The 15,638-nt window shown below is 34.7% G+C and overlaps 1 protein-coding gene across 1 annotated transcript in view; it reads right to left on the bottom strand.

Moving 5' to 3' along the window:
- Nucleotides 1-15,638, bottom strand: part of ADSS1 (adenylosuccinate synthase 1) — a 30,976-nt gene that overhangs the window by 5,883 nt on the left and 9,455 nt on the right. The window contains exons 2-11 of the mRNA XM_062577165.1: nucleotides 11,050-11,152; nucleotides 9,302-9,364; nucleotides 8,428-8,478; nucleotides 8,015-8,081; nucleotides 6,688-6,795; nucleotides 6,278-6,359; nucleotides 5,161-5,287; nucleotides 3,780-3,934; nucleotides 2,547-2,671; nucleotides 451-548 (exon numbers count right to left, since the gene is read on the bottom strand). Coding sequence (XP_062433149.1) covers nucleotides 451-548; nucleotides 2,547-2,671; nucleotides 3,780-3,934; nucleotides 5,161-5,287; nucleotides 6,278-6,359; nucleotides 6,688-6,795; nucleotides 8,015-8,081; nucleotides 8,428-8,478; nucleotides 9,302-9,364; nucleotides 11,050-11,152 — 979 coding nt within the window. The remainder of the gene's footprint in view (nucleotides 1-450; nucleotides 549-2,546; nucleotides 2,672-3,779; nucleotides 3,935-5,160; nucleotides 5,288-6,277; nucleotides 6,360-6,687; nucleotides 6,796-8,014; nucleotides 8,082-8,427; nucleotides 8,479-9,301; nucleotides 9,365-11,049; nucleotides 11,153-15,638) is intronic.

Here is a 15,638-nt window from a genome sequence, read left to right as displayed (position 1 = left end):
TGATGGTAGCTTATAATATAGCAGCTTTACTTTCCTTGTATCCATCTCATCTTCATATAGCTTAAGCATTGCTTTTATTTTTACTTTACTTCATTAAAGGCTACTGCCAATGTTACACAGTTGCCAGCTTAGATCTTGTTGACTTTCAGATTTCTAGTGGAATAATGGTGTTGTCAACAAACAAATCTAATGGGACCAGACAGAGGCTCAAAGACAACATTTCATTTGCTCTGAACTTCTTTTCATCATTTATAGAGACATAAAGTGAATGGAAAATTCTAATATACTAATACAGTAATCTTTATACTGATACTACAGTTCTGCAAATTTCTATGCAAGGCATAGCAGAAAAGAATAAAATATAGTTTTAAAAATCAAACAGTTTTTCCTCATATGTAAAGCTTAACAGGTGGGAAAGAGAAAAATGAACATAGACATTTAACAACATACCTGGAAAATACGGAATTCTTTTTCCACCCAATTTGTAAGCAACACCAATTTTAATCTCATCAAGGACATCAAGAATATCCAGTTTTGTTAATGCCAAACTGTCCAGAAAAACATTGGATAGAGTTACACATATGATGAATCTTTCTGTCATCATCTTCCTTAATCCCTTTCACCTGTTTTATCTAGTTTTAAATTCACCGATGCAAGTAAGGCAACCCAGCAAGCAGAAATATGCAAATATATTAAACGATGAACATTGTTAACTGAATTCATGCCTCTGGGATGAATGCATGACTGCATTACTAAAATTGATTTCTAAATGCTTGGCTGCTCACACAGGTGCACAGTGTTCAGTTATACCCCTTTAAAATGCAAGGTGACTATGTAAAGTGGTACCTATTGGACACAGTTTGGGTGTATACAATGGCATTTCACTTTATCCCATGACTATTAATTATTCCTGTTATTCCTACAGATTCAAAACAGCTATGAGACAGACTTATTTACTAAATTCCATTTTTAAAACCAGACTTTGCAAGCATATTCTGGCTTGCTAATCATGTATGAAATGCTGTAGAAGAGACCCCGGTCTAACATTTAGTACTCTGGCTAAGCTATCAGTGTCAGCAGTTTAATGAACCTTTTTCATGTTCTGAATGAATATATTGAGATACAAAAATGAAACACCAAGAAAACATTGAGGCGACCACTGATCAAAGTAAAACTGTATTTTAAAATCTGTCAAAATCTCTAGAAACAATATGCCATGCCTCAGTTGGTAGAAATGTTAACAGCTAAGGATTTAGCCAGGTATACACATATATTGTCAATGTTTCATTTTTTGCTCACTAAGGATATAACGAATGCAAAGATTAAAATAAAAGGCCTTTTGGGAAAGAAGTGGCATAGAGCCATTTCTTTTTCCTTTTTTGAAGGACTCATCTCCATTTGTTTTTTAAATGTCATCGTTATCAGAGCTGAGACAGTTTTATCGATGAAAGTGTAGGAATTGTATAGAATTGAAATAGAAGAAAACAAAATGGCTTCCTAATGCTATTTCCACATAAATTAGAGCTGTGCAAGTTGAAACAAAGTATAAAGCTTAGTAAAAGATTATTTTAAAAATCTTTTGATAAATAATGCACAAAGATCTTTTTGTGTTCTGTTCCTTTATAAGGTTATTAGTAAAAATAATACCAGTTAAGTTGCAACTTGAAAGCTAGTAAAATGCCCAGGTTCACATGTTTGTATACATGAACATGTTTGTCTGAATGGATGTGTAAGTATATACCTTATATGAACACAATTTTACTGAAACTTTTTCAACTTTATCCAAAAAGGTAGATTATTAGTTTTAAATTAATAGCTTATGATAGTTATTCATTTCATCTGATATCTTTAGAATTAGATAAAAGCTAATTTGATGGCATTATGCACTTAAACATTTCCTTTAAACAGACACTTCTTCCTAGCAATTAAAGATGTATTTTGAATTATAAAATAATTTATCAGCCAAACAAGTTGCTATGTCCCAACTCTCGGCCCACTAAAACAACTTTTATAATACAATATTAGAATACATTTTTGTAGATAAATGGATCTGTCAAGACTGGAATGAAAGCTGGGCCAGCTCCTCAACACTCTGTGTCATCCCATTCATTTCACTTGAGGAGGTAGTGTCTGCCAATGCTGTAGAATTTAGTTCTGTAAGTCTGATCCACTAGAGTCAGCAGAAGCCTAAAGTAAGTGCATTTTAAATCATGATATAAGTCAATAAGAAGCACAGGCTCAGCAACACTATAGTAAACAATTTCAGAGAAAATTGATACTTTGATTCATTCTATATTGGTCATCTGATATAAGCAAAGTGAGATCAGGAAAAAATCATCATGACATCATTTTACTTGACATGAAAAAAAGGTATTAGGAGATAAATATTATCATCATTAAGACAGTTTTCAGTTGCTCACTGTCAGTTATTTTATTGCTTAAAATGTAAAATTTTACTGGATTTTCATTAATGTTACCTACATATTTTATTCTGCGAAGCACAAAATAATCAGTTCCAAATGTAGCGCAAAATCTGTGATGCTTACGCTGTGAATCCGTTGATCATATGAGCATATTTCAAAATGACAAGATCTAACCAGCCACAGCGTCTTTTTCTGCCTGTGGTTACTCCCCACTCATGGCCACGGGACTGTAAAAGATCTCCAATTTCCTAGAAGATAAAAAGGATGCTGGTAGCATTTCACTAAAAAGGGTAATAAATTGCAAGAAAAGTCTAGCTGGTCAATTCCTTTAAACAAAAAAGTTCTATTTTCTTAAAAGAGGACTCAGTTGGAGAGTAAAGCCCCACATGCACAGGATTCTTATATCTCAGTCGCTACTTACATATCTCAGTCAATGTCTTTCCAGAATACTTATTTAATGTGTCTGTTCCATGTTTCAGAGAGACCCTTCCTTCATTTTCCATCCAATAGGAAGATTTCCTTGACAATTCAGCCCTGATTTTAATTTTAAGAGTTTGTATTTGCTTTCTTCATCTGGTCTTCTGGCATCTCTTGTTTTTGGGTTCAGACTGTCCATTCTAGGGACAAGATCAATGTCCATGGCTAGGACTTCTATGTACTACCACAGTATGAGAATGCCAGTTGTTCCGTTTGGGCTGGCACCTTTTGTAGTGTAGAAAGAACTAAGAAGAAATAAACTTTACTCTTATGATTCATGAAAAGGAAAGATGTCACTAATTCATTTGCAGCCATTAGAAAATGGATTTTAGTGACTACATTCTTTAATCAGATTCAGATTAGTGATCTAGAGAATTCTGCGTGCATAGCTCATAATTAATATTTTGAGCTTTCTGGTTTCTTGATAATGAAAATACAATATACAGTTTAAAAGAATCAAAATCTCTCCCTCCTCTTTTTATTGACCAATTTGTGCATGACTGGGCAGATGTACAGACCAAATTTATTCTATAAATCATTTGGAACAGAGGCTGTTAAGCACAGAACAGTGTCATGTAATTTAAGCTTTCCTGAGTTGCATTCACAGTTCTAGTCTATGACAAGCTTTTGCCACTGAAATGCACCAGCAATAAATGCAATCTGTAATATAACATCATCACACTGGTGTTTCCTTCCTTTGAATACAAATGCCTTAAGTTCATCAGGTAATTCTACAGTCTTCCATGAGTGAGACTGTTTGGCATTGTTATGGTATTTATTTGTTGGTGTGAAACCCTTACCCTGTTATTAAAACATTCTATTCCATTGACCTTATTTCTTGGCAACTATATATATTGCATTTTGTAACATTAAACCTACATTAATCTGTTCAGTGGGGAAGGCTCCAATTCCCACCCTCGTAGTATATGCCTTCACCACGCCATACACGTCACCAATATGCTGGGGAGGAACACCAAGTCCAGTGCACACACCGCCTACGGTGCAGTTTGATGAAGTCACGAAAGGATATGTGCCTGTCAGAAAAACAAAACAGTACGATCGTGTTTCGGTAACGATAGGAAACAAAGACTGAGTTCATTTATTAATTCAAAGGAGATTTTCACCTGTACGTTTTGCAGTGAGGAGCTAAAGTAAACTTAAAAAGCAGTTCCAAAGCAGGGTAAATTCTCCTTACTACACACACCCATTCTGCTTTTAAGAGAACAAATTGAGCTATTCTTCCCCAGTTTGCTTTCTCCTGTAGTGAATGATATGTATTTTATATTTCTGAAACTCCACAGAATCACCCTCCCCCCCAAATGAAGAACTTTTTCCACACCAAGACTTAACAATGGACGTATTGTTACATTTTCTATACGCACATTTTTAGTGATCAAAAAGTTCACTCAGCCAAATAGGAAAAAATACTACTTTCTTAAGGTGTTGCTTTCCTCAGGTATGTGCAATCTGCTCCTATGCATAAGCTTTTCTGCATTCATCCTTTGCAACTCTCTTTGAGGGTTGCCCATAATGATGGAATGCTAAAAGGATTTCAGTATTACTTTCATTAGGAACTTAATCTGGATGCTGCTGCTGTGCAAAGCTTTTTTACAGTCCTATGTATCACAGAAAGTATCACAGAAAGTATTTCTGCAACAGCTACAGACAGCCTGGCATAAAGGTCATAATTTGACAGCCCCAGTATTCAATACAAGTTGCTCTGATTATCTGCAGCTGGTATCAGGCCTCTTTGAACTGCAGCATTTCCCTAGTTCTTTATTCTATCTTCATGGAGACCTAATGGCTTAATTAGACACTTTTGGTAAGACAGCAGAGATCAACTAAAGAAGCTAGGTTCATAGGATACCTGCACCGGGTTTAATCCCCATACACACACACACAGGTACATGCACGTGCACATGCACACGCACACCACTGAGGAATTCCTCAGAAGTACTGCAATGGGTACTTGGTCTGTGTGGCTGTGTGTGTGCAAGTTCACATGCAATAAAGACATTATATAGAGTGAAATTTCAGCTCCTCTGGGACAAACTTCAGTAAAATCAATATTTGATCCCTAAAATCTTAATCCTGTTTATGGTATAATCTCTGGTTTACTATGCTTTACTTTTGGGAGATCTGCTCTTATTAAAGATTATTTCGTGTCTCTATTTTCCTACAGCTTCCAAAGCCGATATAAAGGCAAAGCAAAATAAAACTAATCTTTCAGGACTTAAAGCAGCTTTATAATGTAACTTACCAAAGTCAATATCAAGTAATGCTGCATTGGCTCCTTCAACAAGAATTTTCTTTGGGGAACCATGAAGAGCTTCATACATAAAATAGACACCATCTCGAACCATGGGTCTTATTTTTTCAGCATACCCCTGCAAATTTGAATATAAATGTTAGCTTCCTCAGACAATGCTAGCTGCATGGCTGGAAGCAGAGAATAGAGTGATCACTTTCAAAACAGGAACACGCAGATAACCTTAATATGCTAGCTTCATTAACTGTATTTTGCCTGAAAAATAAGACAATTAGCTTATATTCTATTAAAAAACAAATGAATGTATTTAATCACTCACATAGAACACACAATTTGTTATTAGAATGCTAGAATTTATGTACCGTTTCTATTCACAGAGATGATGTATAGCTGCCTCATTTTGTTTATTGTCTATAGTCTAGATATACAAAGGAATATATAGATGAGACTGGGACTTAGAAATAACGTATTGTAATGTAATGTAAAAAAGAATTACTATATCTGAATATTTAAAAATATATTTAAAGATAAGGTGTCAGCTCTGAACAAGTACCAGACAGACCTTGTGAAAGAAAAGAGATTTTTTTTTTTAGCATACTCTTTCCTTATATATTCATGAAGATATTTTACCAATGACTATTCTGGACTTTATTCTTCTTATAACATCAGCTTCTTATAACACAAATTCCATAAACAATTCTTCAGTAAGTTCAGAGAGCCTGGAATTCAGTAATGGCTCGAATGACTCTGCTAAATTCAGGTGTCACCCTGGAATCTCCTTACTACTTTAATATAATACAGTTACCTTAGGTTGAAAAAGTAAAACATTATACGAGACTAATAATTACATCAAGCATAAAATCCATTTAATGCCTACACTAAGATAACATTCTACTACAAAACATATCTACTGCTGTTGAAAGGTTTTGTAATAATGACAATACGTATTTCCTTAATATGTTTTTTTAATTAAAATTAATTAATTCATTTAGTAAGAAATAGTTCAGGTATACCTTCTGTTTACATTTTTTTGATTAAAATAAATATTAATTTTTTCCTCTCCACTTTTCCTGACACTGAACAAACATCACAAATATTAAGTCCTTACCTTTAGCTTCTTCAGTTGTCCTTCTATATCTACTTCCAGTGTGGGAAACATTGACTTATATTGTTGTGCCAGATTTTTGAATCTGTAAAACATCAAAATGATGTCTATGAAGAATATTCCTTGAGTTTGGTGAGAACTCAGTTTATATTATACAGTGTATGTACTGACAGCTATTAAGAGAAAATACTCAGAACTTTGATAACTCAATCAGAGCATTTCCCAATTTCATTTTAAATGATTATAAAACATATTAAGTACAGGAAATATCCACACATTCTTTCCGATTTTCTTCTTCTAGAAGATTTATATACAAAATTCTTAAACAAATTTAAAAACATGTCCTTAAAAAGCAAACTTGTTATCCAAAATGTATTACTCCTTAATATATTACTTAGTGAAAATAGTTGTACCTTGAAGAAAATTCATCAAAGTCGGAAAGGAGGTCACAAATTCGAAGACCTGTTCGTGCAGCTTTGGAAGAGTACGTTGGTCCAATCCCTTTCTTTGTTGTGCCAATACTAATTAAAAAGAAGCCCCAAAATATAAATAAACACATGCAAAAAATATGCTTTATGCTAAGTAATTTTATTAAAGCTCCTTAATATGCTATATATTGGGAAAGTATTCTGAGACAATAAAAAATTCATTCAAAAGCTCTATAATTTTTATTAAAAAATATACAACGGTTTTTAATGCTTCAGCAGATTTGCCTAAATAGTGCTATTATTCACGGTATGCAGTAAAGGATTAAGCCTTGAGTTAGGCTGAGACAAGCTTAGTTGAGAGTAAGTGTGTATGTACATATATTTTATATTAATGAGTATTACTATGCTATCGTGTAGTACTTCTATGTCCTTCATAAAAACAACAAGAACCAAATGTAATTCTCATGCAGCACTGTGTAAACATTGCAAACAATAACTAGCTTTGTGAGTGATCAGATATATGAACCCGGGTTTCCTATAGCTTTGAATCTTGCAGCTGAGTCTTCTCTGTTTACTGTGATTCAAACTCCAATGGAAGCTTTATTCATACCACCTCTATTCCTATGAGCTCTTACTGCAGCCTTTACCTTAGTGAGTATAAAAATAGAGCTCATTTCCTACCCATATGCCTATTTTCACACGTGTTTCAAGAATATAGTCATTTTGAGATCTCTACTTGTCTTAAATTTGGTTGAAATTGTCCAGCGGGATCAAAAATTGATAGGAAGCTAATAGAAAGGTAGACAAGTGTGTTCACATAACATTTGTTCTTTCAGAAGTCATAACAATAAAGTGTGCTAAGTTACATAGCGTGCTAATATATAACATTTAAATTAAAATAGAAATTAATATCACCATGAAGAGTAATTGAATATGCAATAAATCACTACCAGTATGGAACCTAAGCCTGCCAACATTTCAGGCGTAATTCAGGAAAACATCACTATTCTGATATCAAACTGAATTGAAAGCATAATTTTACTGGAAATGAAATTTGAGGATTTAATAGAAATTTCAAGATGTCTGTGTGTGGTGCAGAGAACTAGAAAATGGAAATACAGAAGAATTTTGATCCTGCCTTGAGTAATACCTCAAGAGCTTTTTCACTAACATAAGCAAGAGCAGGAAAAAGCCACAGAATTACTAAGAGCAGCAAGCCTTTTCCAGATGTACTGTATTTGTTTACCAAAGTAACACCCATTTTTCAAATTTGCATAGTTATTAATGAAATTAAGATTCTGAAAATACTTACTTTTTTCCTTCTTGTGCTTGACGTTGTACTTCCTGGAGCCCATCTACTGCCTGGTGAAAGTCAAACACTGCAACAGAAAACGCAAAGGACACAATGAGAAACCAAATGAGAAAGGAGAAAAAATATTTTTGAAATCAGACATCTGTAACTTCATGACTAAATGCACAGTCTGTGCTATTGTTTGTAGTACTTGGACCTTCTCACGTGAAAACAGCTAGTACTGCTTAAAAACCTGTGAAAACATGTAAAACATCATTCTTTAGAGGATACAAATTCCAGTATTATGTTTCAGGTACATAACTTAAAAAATTCTATTTGATCAAACTTATGGCTGCTTTACAGGATGATGTAGTTTAGCAGCATGAGCTAAGCTATCATTTGTGAATTTTCTTCCCCCTTCAATCATCACTTACCTATATGTGCTCTATCTGATATAATAAGTCTTTTCTCCCAGTCTTTTAAACCTGTCAGAAGATATAAAGAAAAGTGTTTTGATTTCAGCTGCTTTGACTGGTCAAACTTAAGAGATTTACTTTTAGTTTTTTTGTACCTTTCTTCTAGTTTCTATAGCTTCTTGTTAAGAACATTGTAGACAAAATGGAGAAAACATAGGTGAATATTGAACTTTGGTAATGTTTTTGATAATAAACTTTATCATTTTTATTGTTTTCATCTTTCTCCTTTTGTTATGGACAAAGATACTCAGTTTTTCTTTACAGAAACACGATGCTATGGTTCGCATACATTTCTTATAAATTAAGTAAGATGAATCCTTTCTTTTTTAAGGAAATAAGATTCTTGTTTAATTATTAATGTGATAAGCCACTTAAGGTCTTTTTGTATCTCAGAAAGTATAGAATTTACATATACAAACACAGAGTAATTTAAGTTGGAAGGGACATCAATAGGTTATCTGGTCCAAATCCTTGCTCAAAATAGGGCTAACAGAATTTATCTTTGGGCACTGAAACTGGAACAAAGAAACTTTGGGTTAAATCATCAAATTTGAGATGAAGGAAAGCTTTGCCATAAACTTTGGGATTTTATCTTCCACATAATGTAGTAACAAATGCTACAAAATACATTAAATTCCACGAAAACATTGCTTTTGAAAATCTGTCTAAATGCTACAAAACAATTCATTATTTTTAATATTGTTTTCTTTACTATTTAAAATCTAGAATGTTATTGAGCTGAATATATATATATATATATATATCAAGGTTTAAAAAAGCCTTCAAATTAGCTGCCATTATAAGAAAAGGTTAAACATTACTTGATACAAACCTTTCTTTTCATTCTTTTCAGCTTCTTCAAACAAGCCTGGTAAATGTATAACCACTCCATTACCTTTGGGAACACAAATGATTTATTTTAAAGCAAGAAGTAAAATACCCATTCTTAGTATGCAATGCCTTTAAACATGTGCTGTCTGAAATCTTATTAGAAAAAGTAAGATGAAGTTTCTCACATTTCTCATGAAGGGCTCTTGAGAACTTTTACAGATAAATCTTCATTTTGGATAAATAGCTACAAGCCTGCTGAAATTAGAAATACAGAATTTGCATATTTCAGATTTGAGTGTAGGGCCTGCTGCAAAGTCAGCTGAAGTAAGTGGATTCTTTTATTTGATTGTGGTGGGCTTTGCATCAGGCCTTTAGTCTCAACTGTTCACTAGTGAAAGCTCAAAGAAATCAGCCACCTTAAAACACTGGCAAGTCTGGATATTTAAATTATTTTTGTATTCACCTATTTTTTTAAACTCAGCTTAAAATTGTGCTGTAATGCATCAGCAATGCTTTTTCCTTACTATTGAGCTTCAATTTAAAATCCACAAGGAATACACAGTACACTGATAAGATGTGGAAGATTAGATGTAGTGGGCTGAAAACAGCTGCTGCTTCCTTCTTGGGAACATCAGAAATATCTGCAACAGTTTCTTTCAGCCTAAATTTAGGATAACTTACTTCTGTTCCTTGCTAACTGATAGAAGGATAAATAGGAAAGCAAGACAATACACAATATCTATCAGAAAAAAAAATCCAAAATTGTTTCATACATTTCAATCATCTATTTGAAAATTATCAAATGGAACAAAAGTGGAACTAGAGATCTGAGACTCAGCAAAGCTGACATTAATTTCTTGCATATTCTGTATATATTTTTTCTTTCAGAAAGTATCCTATTTTTGGACAAGTATAACATTTCAGTTTGCCTATCACTTAAATATACTCTCATTATCACTTAAATACACTCTTAATACCCAGTGCCAGATTTTTAAACTCAGATACATAAATCAGACCAAAAGAGCATAGATTGTTGAAATATCACGAACAATTTATTTGAAGAGAAATAGACTTACCAAATTTGGGGTAAAACCTATGCATCTATTTATTTATATTTTAGATCAGCCTCATGAAAGATGCAGTTTATACTAATCATTATTTATAAAAAGGCTAAGTAAAACCTTAGGAATTTAGACTTGCAATGTCCAGTAAGGAATGCAAATTTTTGCATGATGCCATTTGCAACCTGATGTTACAAATACTACAGTAAAATATGACATTAGCTTAAAGAACTGGTAATGTGAGCAAAAAGAGAGAAACTGAAGGATGACCTCCCAAGTAGATCCTTTCATCTTAGGGCCTATTTCTGGGAAGTCAGAAAAGAAAAGCTATACAGTTTTTATTTATTTAGCCTAAGTGCTAATTTTATGTTTTCAAAGTAGAGCATTCATATATCTAAATCTATAAAAGGAATGTGCAAGTAGAGGGCAGGATTCAAACTTGTTTTCTGATGTATAGTAAGACCAAGACAGAAAAGGGAGGTCTTACTTTCACTTTTCTAGTAAGAGACTAAAATGACACTGAATGTAGAGTAACTCTTCATTTTAAAGCAGTGGTGAAATAAAAGTCAAACAGCTAAAGCTAAAGCAAATCCTACTGGCAGTCATCTGTAAATTTTCCTTTGTTTGCTACTGCAGTTGCAGCTGCCCACCACATTATTTCCTCTAGTAAGTACAGAATGTGACTTACCTATAAAAGAAATTGCCTTTGGATTAATTATGCCACTAGGAAATAGGTGAAAATCATATTCTTTCCCATCAACAACCACAGTATGGCCTGCATTATTCCCACCCTGCAACAGAAACAAACATAAGATTAATGGACTTACACCACCAATTCAGACTCTCGATTTGTGTAAAATCGTGAATGATTTGGCAAGGTAATCTTCTTTATTTATGCTTTCAGGTCTTAGGTCACTGTTTTCTCCACCTTACTACAGTTTCTTGATACTCTGTAGTATTGTAAAAAGGGCTTAGACAGGACAATTATAAGGCCTGAAGATTTCAGCAGCACCATGTAGGACAGGGAAACAGGTTAATACCATGAAGTTAAGGCAGCCTTAAGGCATAGCAAATGCACATTAGTGGAGAGAACTAAAAAAGAACTGAGGTGTTCTAGGAACAAAACTTAATTTAACCACCACGCGTGAAGCAGTGCCTCACATGCCTACATGAGCCCATCCTTTTCGAGCATGTTTTGTGCACCGTGATGTCTTTGGGGTTAAGCCTACAACACTCGGTATTTTCCTCCGAATAGAAGCTCTTCCTGCCCATCCACAGAATGGTTAATGCTTCTCCAGGTGTTAGAGGTGGAAGGCAGCTTCACAGAACCTCCCAGCTAAGGGAGGATCTTCCCAGTCAACAGCACCAGAAAATTCAATAACTTTCATAGAGTCTGCTGCAATTCACCCCTTGTACGATCGTCTATTTTCTCAAGAAATTGATCTTTCTAAAAGGTCTTTAAGAAGGGATGATGAGACAAGTGGTAAATTTGTAAAGAGGTGAATAAATCAAGGTTATGAATTGATTTAAACTGAACAGCAAAGAGCCTTAAAAATTAAAGGTCCGTTTTTCTAGATGTAGATGTTTCGCAGTGATGCAACTTTACTGAAAAGGTTGGAGAAACCTGACACCTGTCTGCTCTGCTGTTAGAGACCTTCCTCCTATCTTCCAAAAAGGATGACAAATCTTAGTGAATTTGATATGAAGTCTGAATGATGTAGATGTGTTTGGAATGGCGGAATCTACTGAAATGAAAACGGAGATTGTGGCTGGAAATGATAATTTGCAAACAACAAACAGCTTTGGCTGGATGAGCAGAGTTGTTGCATGCAAACTCTGTGAGAAAGGATACCCAGCCATAACAATTGATAATAAAACACATCTTATTCCAGAGTTTCATTTAATTGTTTGCATGTAACACACAGAAAAATAGCAACTGATGTTCCCTTCAAAATGTGCATATATGCTGAAACTTCTAGTCACAACATAAAGCAAATAAAAGATGTAGGTTATCAAAAGCTCAAGTTTGGTTTTTGGTTGTTTGATTTTAAGCAGAGGGATAGAAGGAAACATTAAGAAATATGCTTCTAAATAGGACAAAAGCAATTCTCAGCTTTTGGAAGAGGTTTTTAAACAATGATGTTTAAAAAGATAAGCTGCTATGGAAGGGCTGAGTATGAGTTGTAACAGACGTATCTTGGCACACAGAAAATTAACGCATGCACGAATTTTTTATTTAGGAAACCGCTGGATAGGTGATCATTTGGCTGGGAAAGACCCCCAAGTGTCTTGCTAATGAAGAATCATAACTTTTCTGGAGAATACTGAAGAAAGCAAAACATTCTTGAGTATTTAGCTTGCCTAATTTGTAAGTATTAGGACTTAGTTAAAGGTACCAAACTATCCTGCAGACTAAAAAATCACATGGGAGACTCATTTAATAGGCCAGGGACAGGATGGACTGCAATGGTTGAAACACTAGCTAATTTTATTACAGAAATATAGGGCTTGGGAAAGAGCCTACATAACTTCAGCTTCCGAGACAGTTAGCTTTCCTATTCTGCTTGCCTCTACAAGATAATGACAAATTTAAAAATGAACTCCATCTAGTTTAACAGTCTCTACTATAAACACTAATTTTCTCATTTCCTGAAAAATGGGGAACAAGGCTCCTTCAAAAGTAGTAGCTGTCACTAATACTAGAGTTATACTCTGCTTTTATTAATTAACGGGAATATGAATAAATAAGATCAGACTTGACGACTCAGCTTGAGATAATACTACTCCTAAATTACAATCAGGTGTCTTTCTGCATGCTAAAATTTTAGAAGTTGGAATATATCAAGGTGTGAGTGTTTATAGGAGATATTTCATGATTCCCAAATGTTTCTTGAACAACTCATAGCCAAACTCTGTCCCTTTCCTTAACAAATCCTTAAAAAGGGACATTAATTTTAAATCCTTAATCAGCATTGAAAGGTGGCATACATTATAAAAAAAACCTAAAAATGAAACATAGAAATATCAGTAGGTATCACGCAGCCTGTAAAAAATGCTATGATTTTGAAATAGCTTTCAGCCCCACTGGACAGATAACATAAACCAAGAATTCAGTGACAGATCTTACCAAATAACACTCTTCAAATTCAAAGCTAGTGTTGACAGCTCTGGAACTACTTTTATATGCTGCCCTTGTTGGTCTGTGTTTCCTGAAGCAGTGTTTTCTGAGTATATTTTCACAACTGAATTTATTAGATTTTTACTAATGTAATTAAAATAGTAGTGGAATATTGAATAGCCCCAAAGATATGATCAAACATGCAAAACACGCAGCTGATGGGCTGCTTTCTATTTATTACCTAGTCATCTCCATGAAATACATTTCTGAAGTTCAGCTTCGTAGATATTGTAGCAGCATATTGGCAATCAGATACCTCAGGTATCAAAGGTATCTTCTCCTGTGCTAATCTTACCTAGATTCTGAGAGTCAACATAGGGTCTATATGAGCCATTTCTTTTGCTAACAAAGTACAAATGGAAACTGAAGCCTGTATAAAGTACTGAAATGCATTTCCACCGAGATACTTGAACGAAATATTAATTCCTGAATGCTCTGAGCTTTGGATCTGACAGGGAATAGATACCCACATCTTAAATTAAATCAGTGGGAGAACTGTATGTTCTGTATACATGCAGCATTCATTTCTTTTTATTAAACATATCTTGATAACCCTTGTTGGCAACAGTAGGTACTTATTTTCTAAACTGGACACATGCAGCACAATTTGATTCTAAGCTGTAATGAACCTCATGTTGCTCCAACTAAACACACTGCTGGAGGCAAAAATCAGAACTGAATGTCATTAGTCCTTGAATCAAAAGAACAAGAGAATTTACAAGGACAACTACTCAACCCTCAGCATGATCAGGAAAGGGGGTTTGGCTCAGACCAAATGCAAGGGTTCAAGATTTTCACTTAAGAGTGGGATCATCTTTCACATGATGGCTTGAGGTGAGCAGAGACCCATCCACAGCCCTGGATGTGGGCCTGCATTTAGTAGGAATGTTAAACATAATGGCTAAGTCTTATGCCTACAACATCACTAGAAGCTCCTCAGTCAAGTCAGGGCCATATGATCAGCCACCATGTAGAAAGGTGGTATTTTGGACAGCAAGAGATAGGATCAGTTAGCCTCAAACAGTTACAGAAAAGATGTTGCTTCTTAGCAGAAGAGAAGGAGAATTTCTAATTTATGTTCACCCAGGCTGGATGGGCCTGACTACACTAATTTTTGTGAAGTTTGCCACTCTTTTGCTTTGCTACATTAGATGAATATACCACATACGTTTGCATGGGCTTAATTTGATTACTTGATGGAAGGTGGAAAAAACTACCTGAGATATTTCAACTATGTAAACTCTCTTCCTCTTCTCAAATGATATTTCATTAAAGTAGTGTCAGCACTCACGTATACAGTGACAGTATTTTGTAGACTCTCAGGATGCTTCCACTTGGAGCAAGAAGTTCTCGGTTTCTTTGCTTTCTTTGCCATCCACCCAGGCTGGATGGGCCTGACTACACTAATTTTTGTGAAGTTTGCCACTCTTTTGCTTTGCTACATTAGATGAATATACCACATACGTTTGCATGGGCTTAATTTGATTACTTGATGGAAGGTGGAAAAAACTACCTGAGATATTGCAACTATGTAAACTCTCTTCCTCTTCTCAAATGATATTTCATTAAAGTAGTGTCAGCACTCACGTATACAGTGACAGTATTTTGTAGACTCTCAGGATGCTTCCACTTGGAGCAAGAAGTTCTCGGTTTCTTTGCTTGGCCTTTGTTTCAAATGCAGCCTCTCCATTAAGGGCTTCCATTTAATATCCAGGCCCAGCTCACAACATTTCTGCTGTGCAACATACTACTGACCACTATCTATCTGATTTTGATAAATGTATCTTCCATTATTTGCACTATTCTGGGTCTCTAGAAGTTATACTTGCCTTCTTCAGCATTTCTGCAAAACCTTCTCTAACAAAGGGAATGCTACAGTGACTTCCCCAGACAGATTAATCACCCCTGCTGCTATGGTATCATCTATATTGTGAAATGATAGTATAACCAGAAATAATGATAAACATTCATTTCCAAGATATTGAAAGCAGAGACATTCCAATTAAGCTACTCTGGTATGGGAAGTTTTACTCCCAAGAAGAAATTATTAAAGGAGCTGCTGAAGCTCTGAAAGAAGTTGAGAGTAACTGGAATGATAC

Source organism: Rhea pennata, chromosome 5 (genome assembly GCF_028389875.1).
Source record: "Rhea pennata isolate bPtePen1 chromosome 5, bPtePen1.pri, whole genome shotgun sequence".
Lineage (NCBI taxonomy): Eukaryota > Metazoa > Chordata > Aves > Rheiformes > Rheidae > Rhea > Rhea pennata.
Note: the sequence above shows the minus strand (reverse complement) of the source record. Positions and strands in the feature narration are given on the sequence as shown.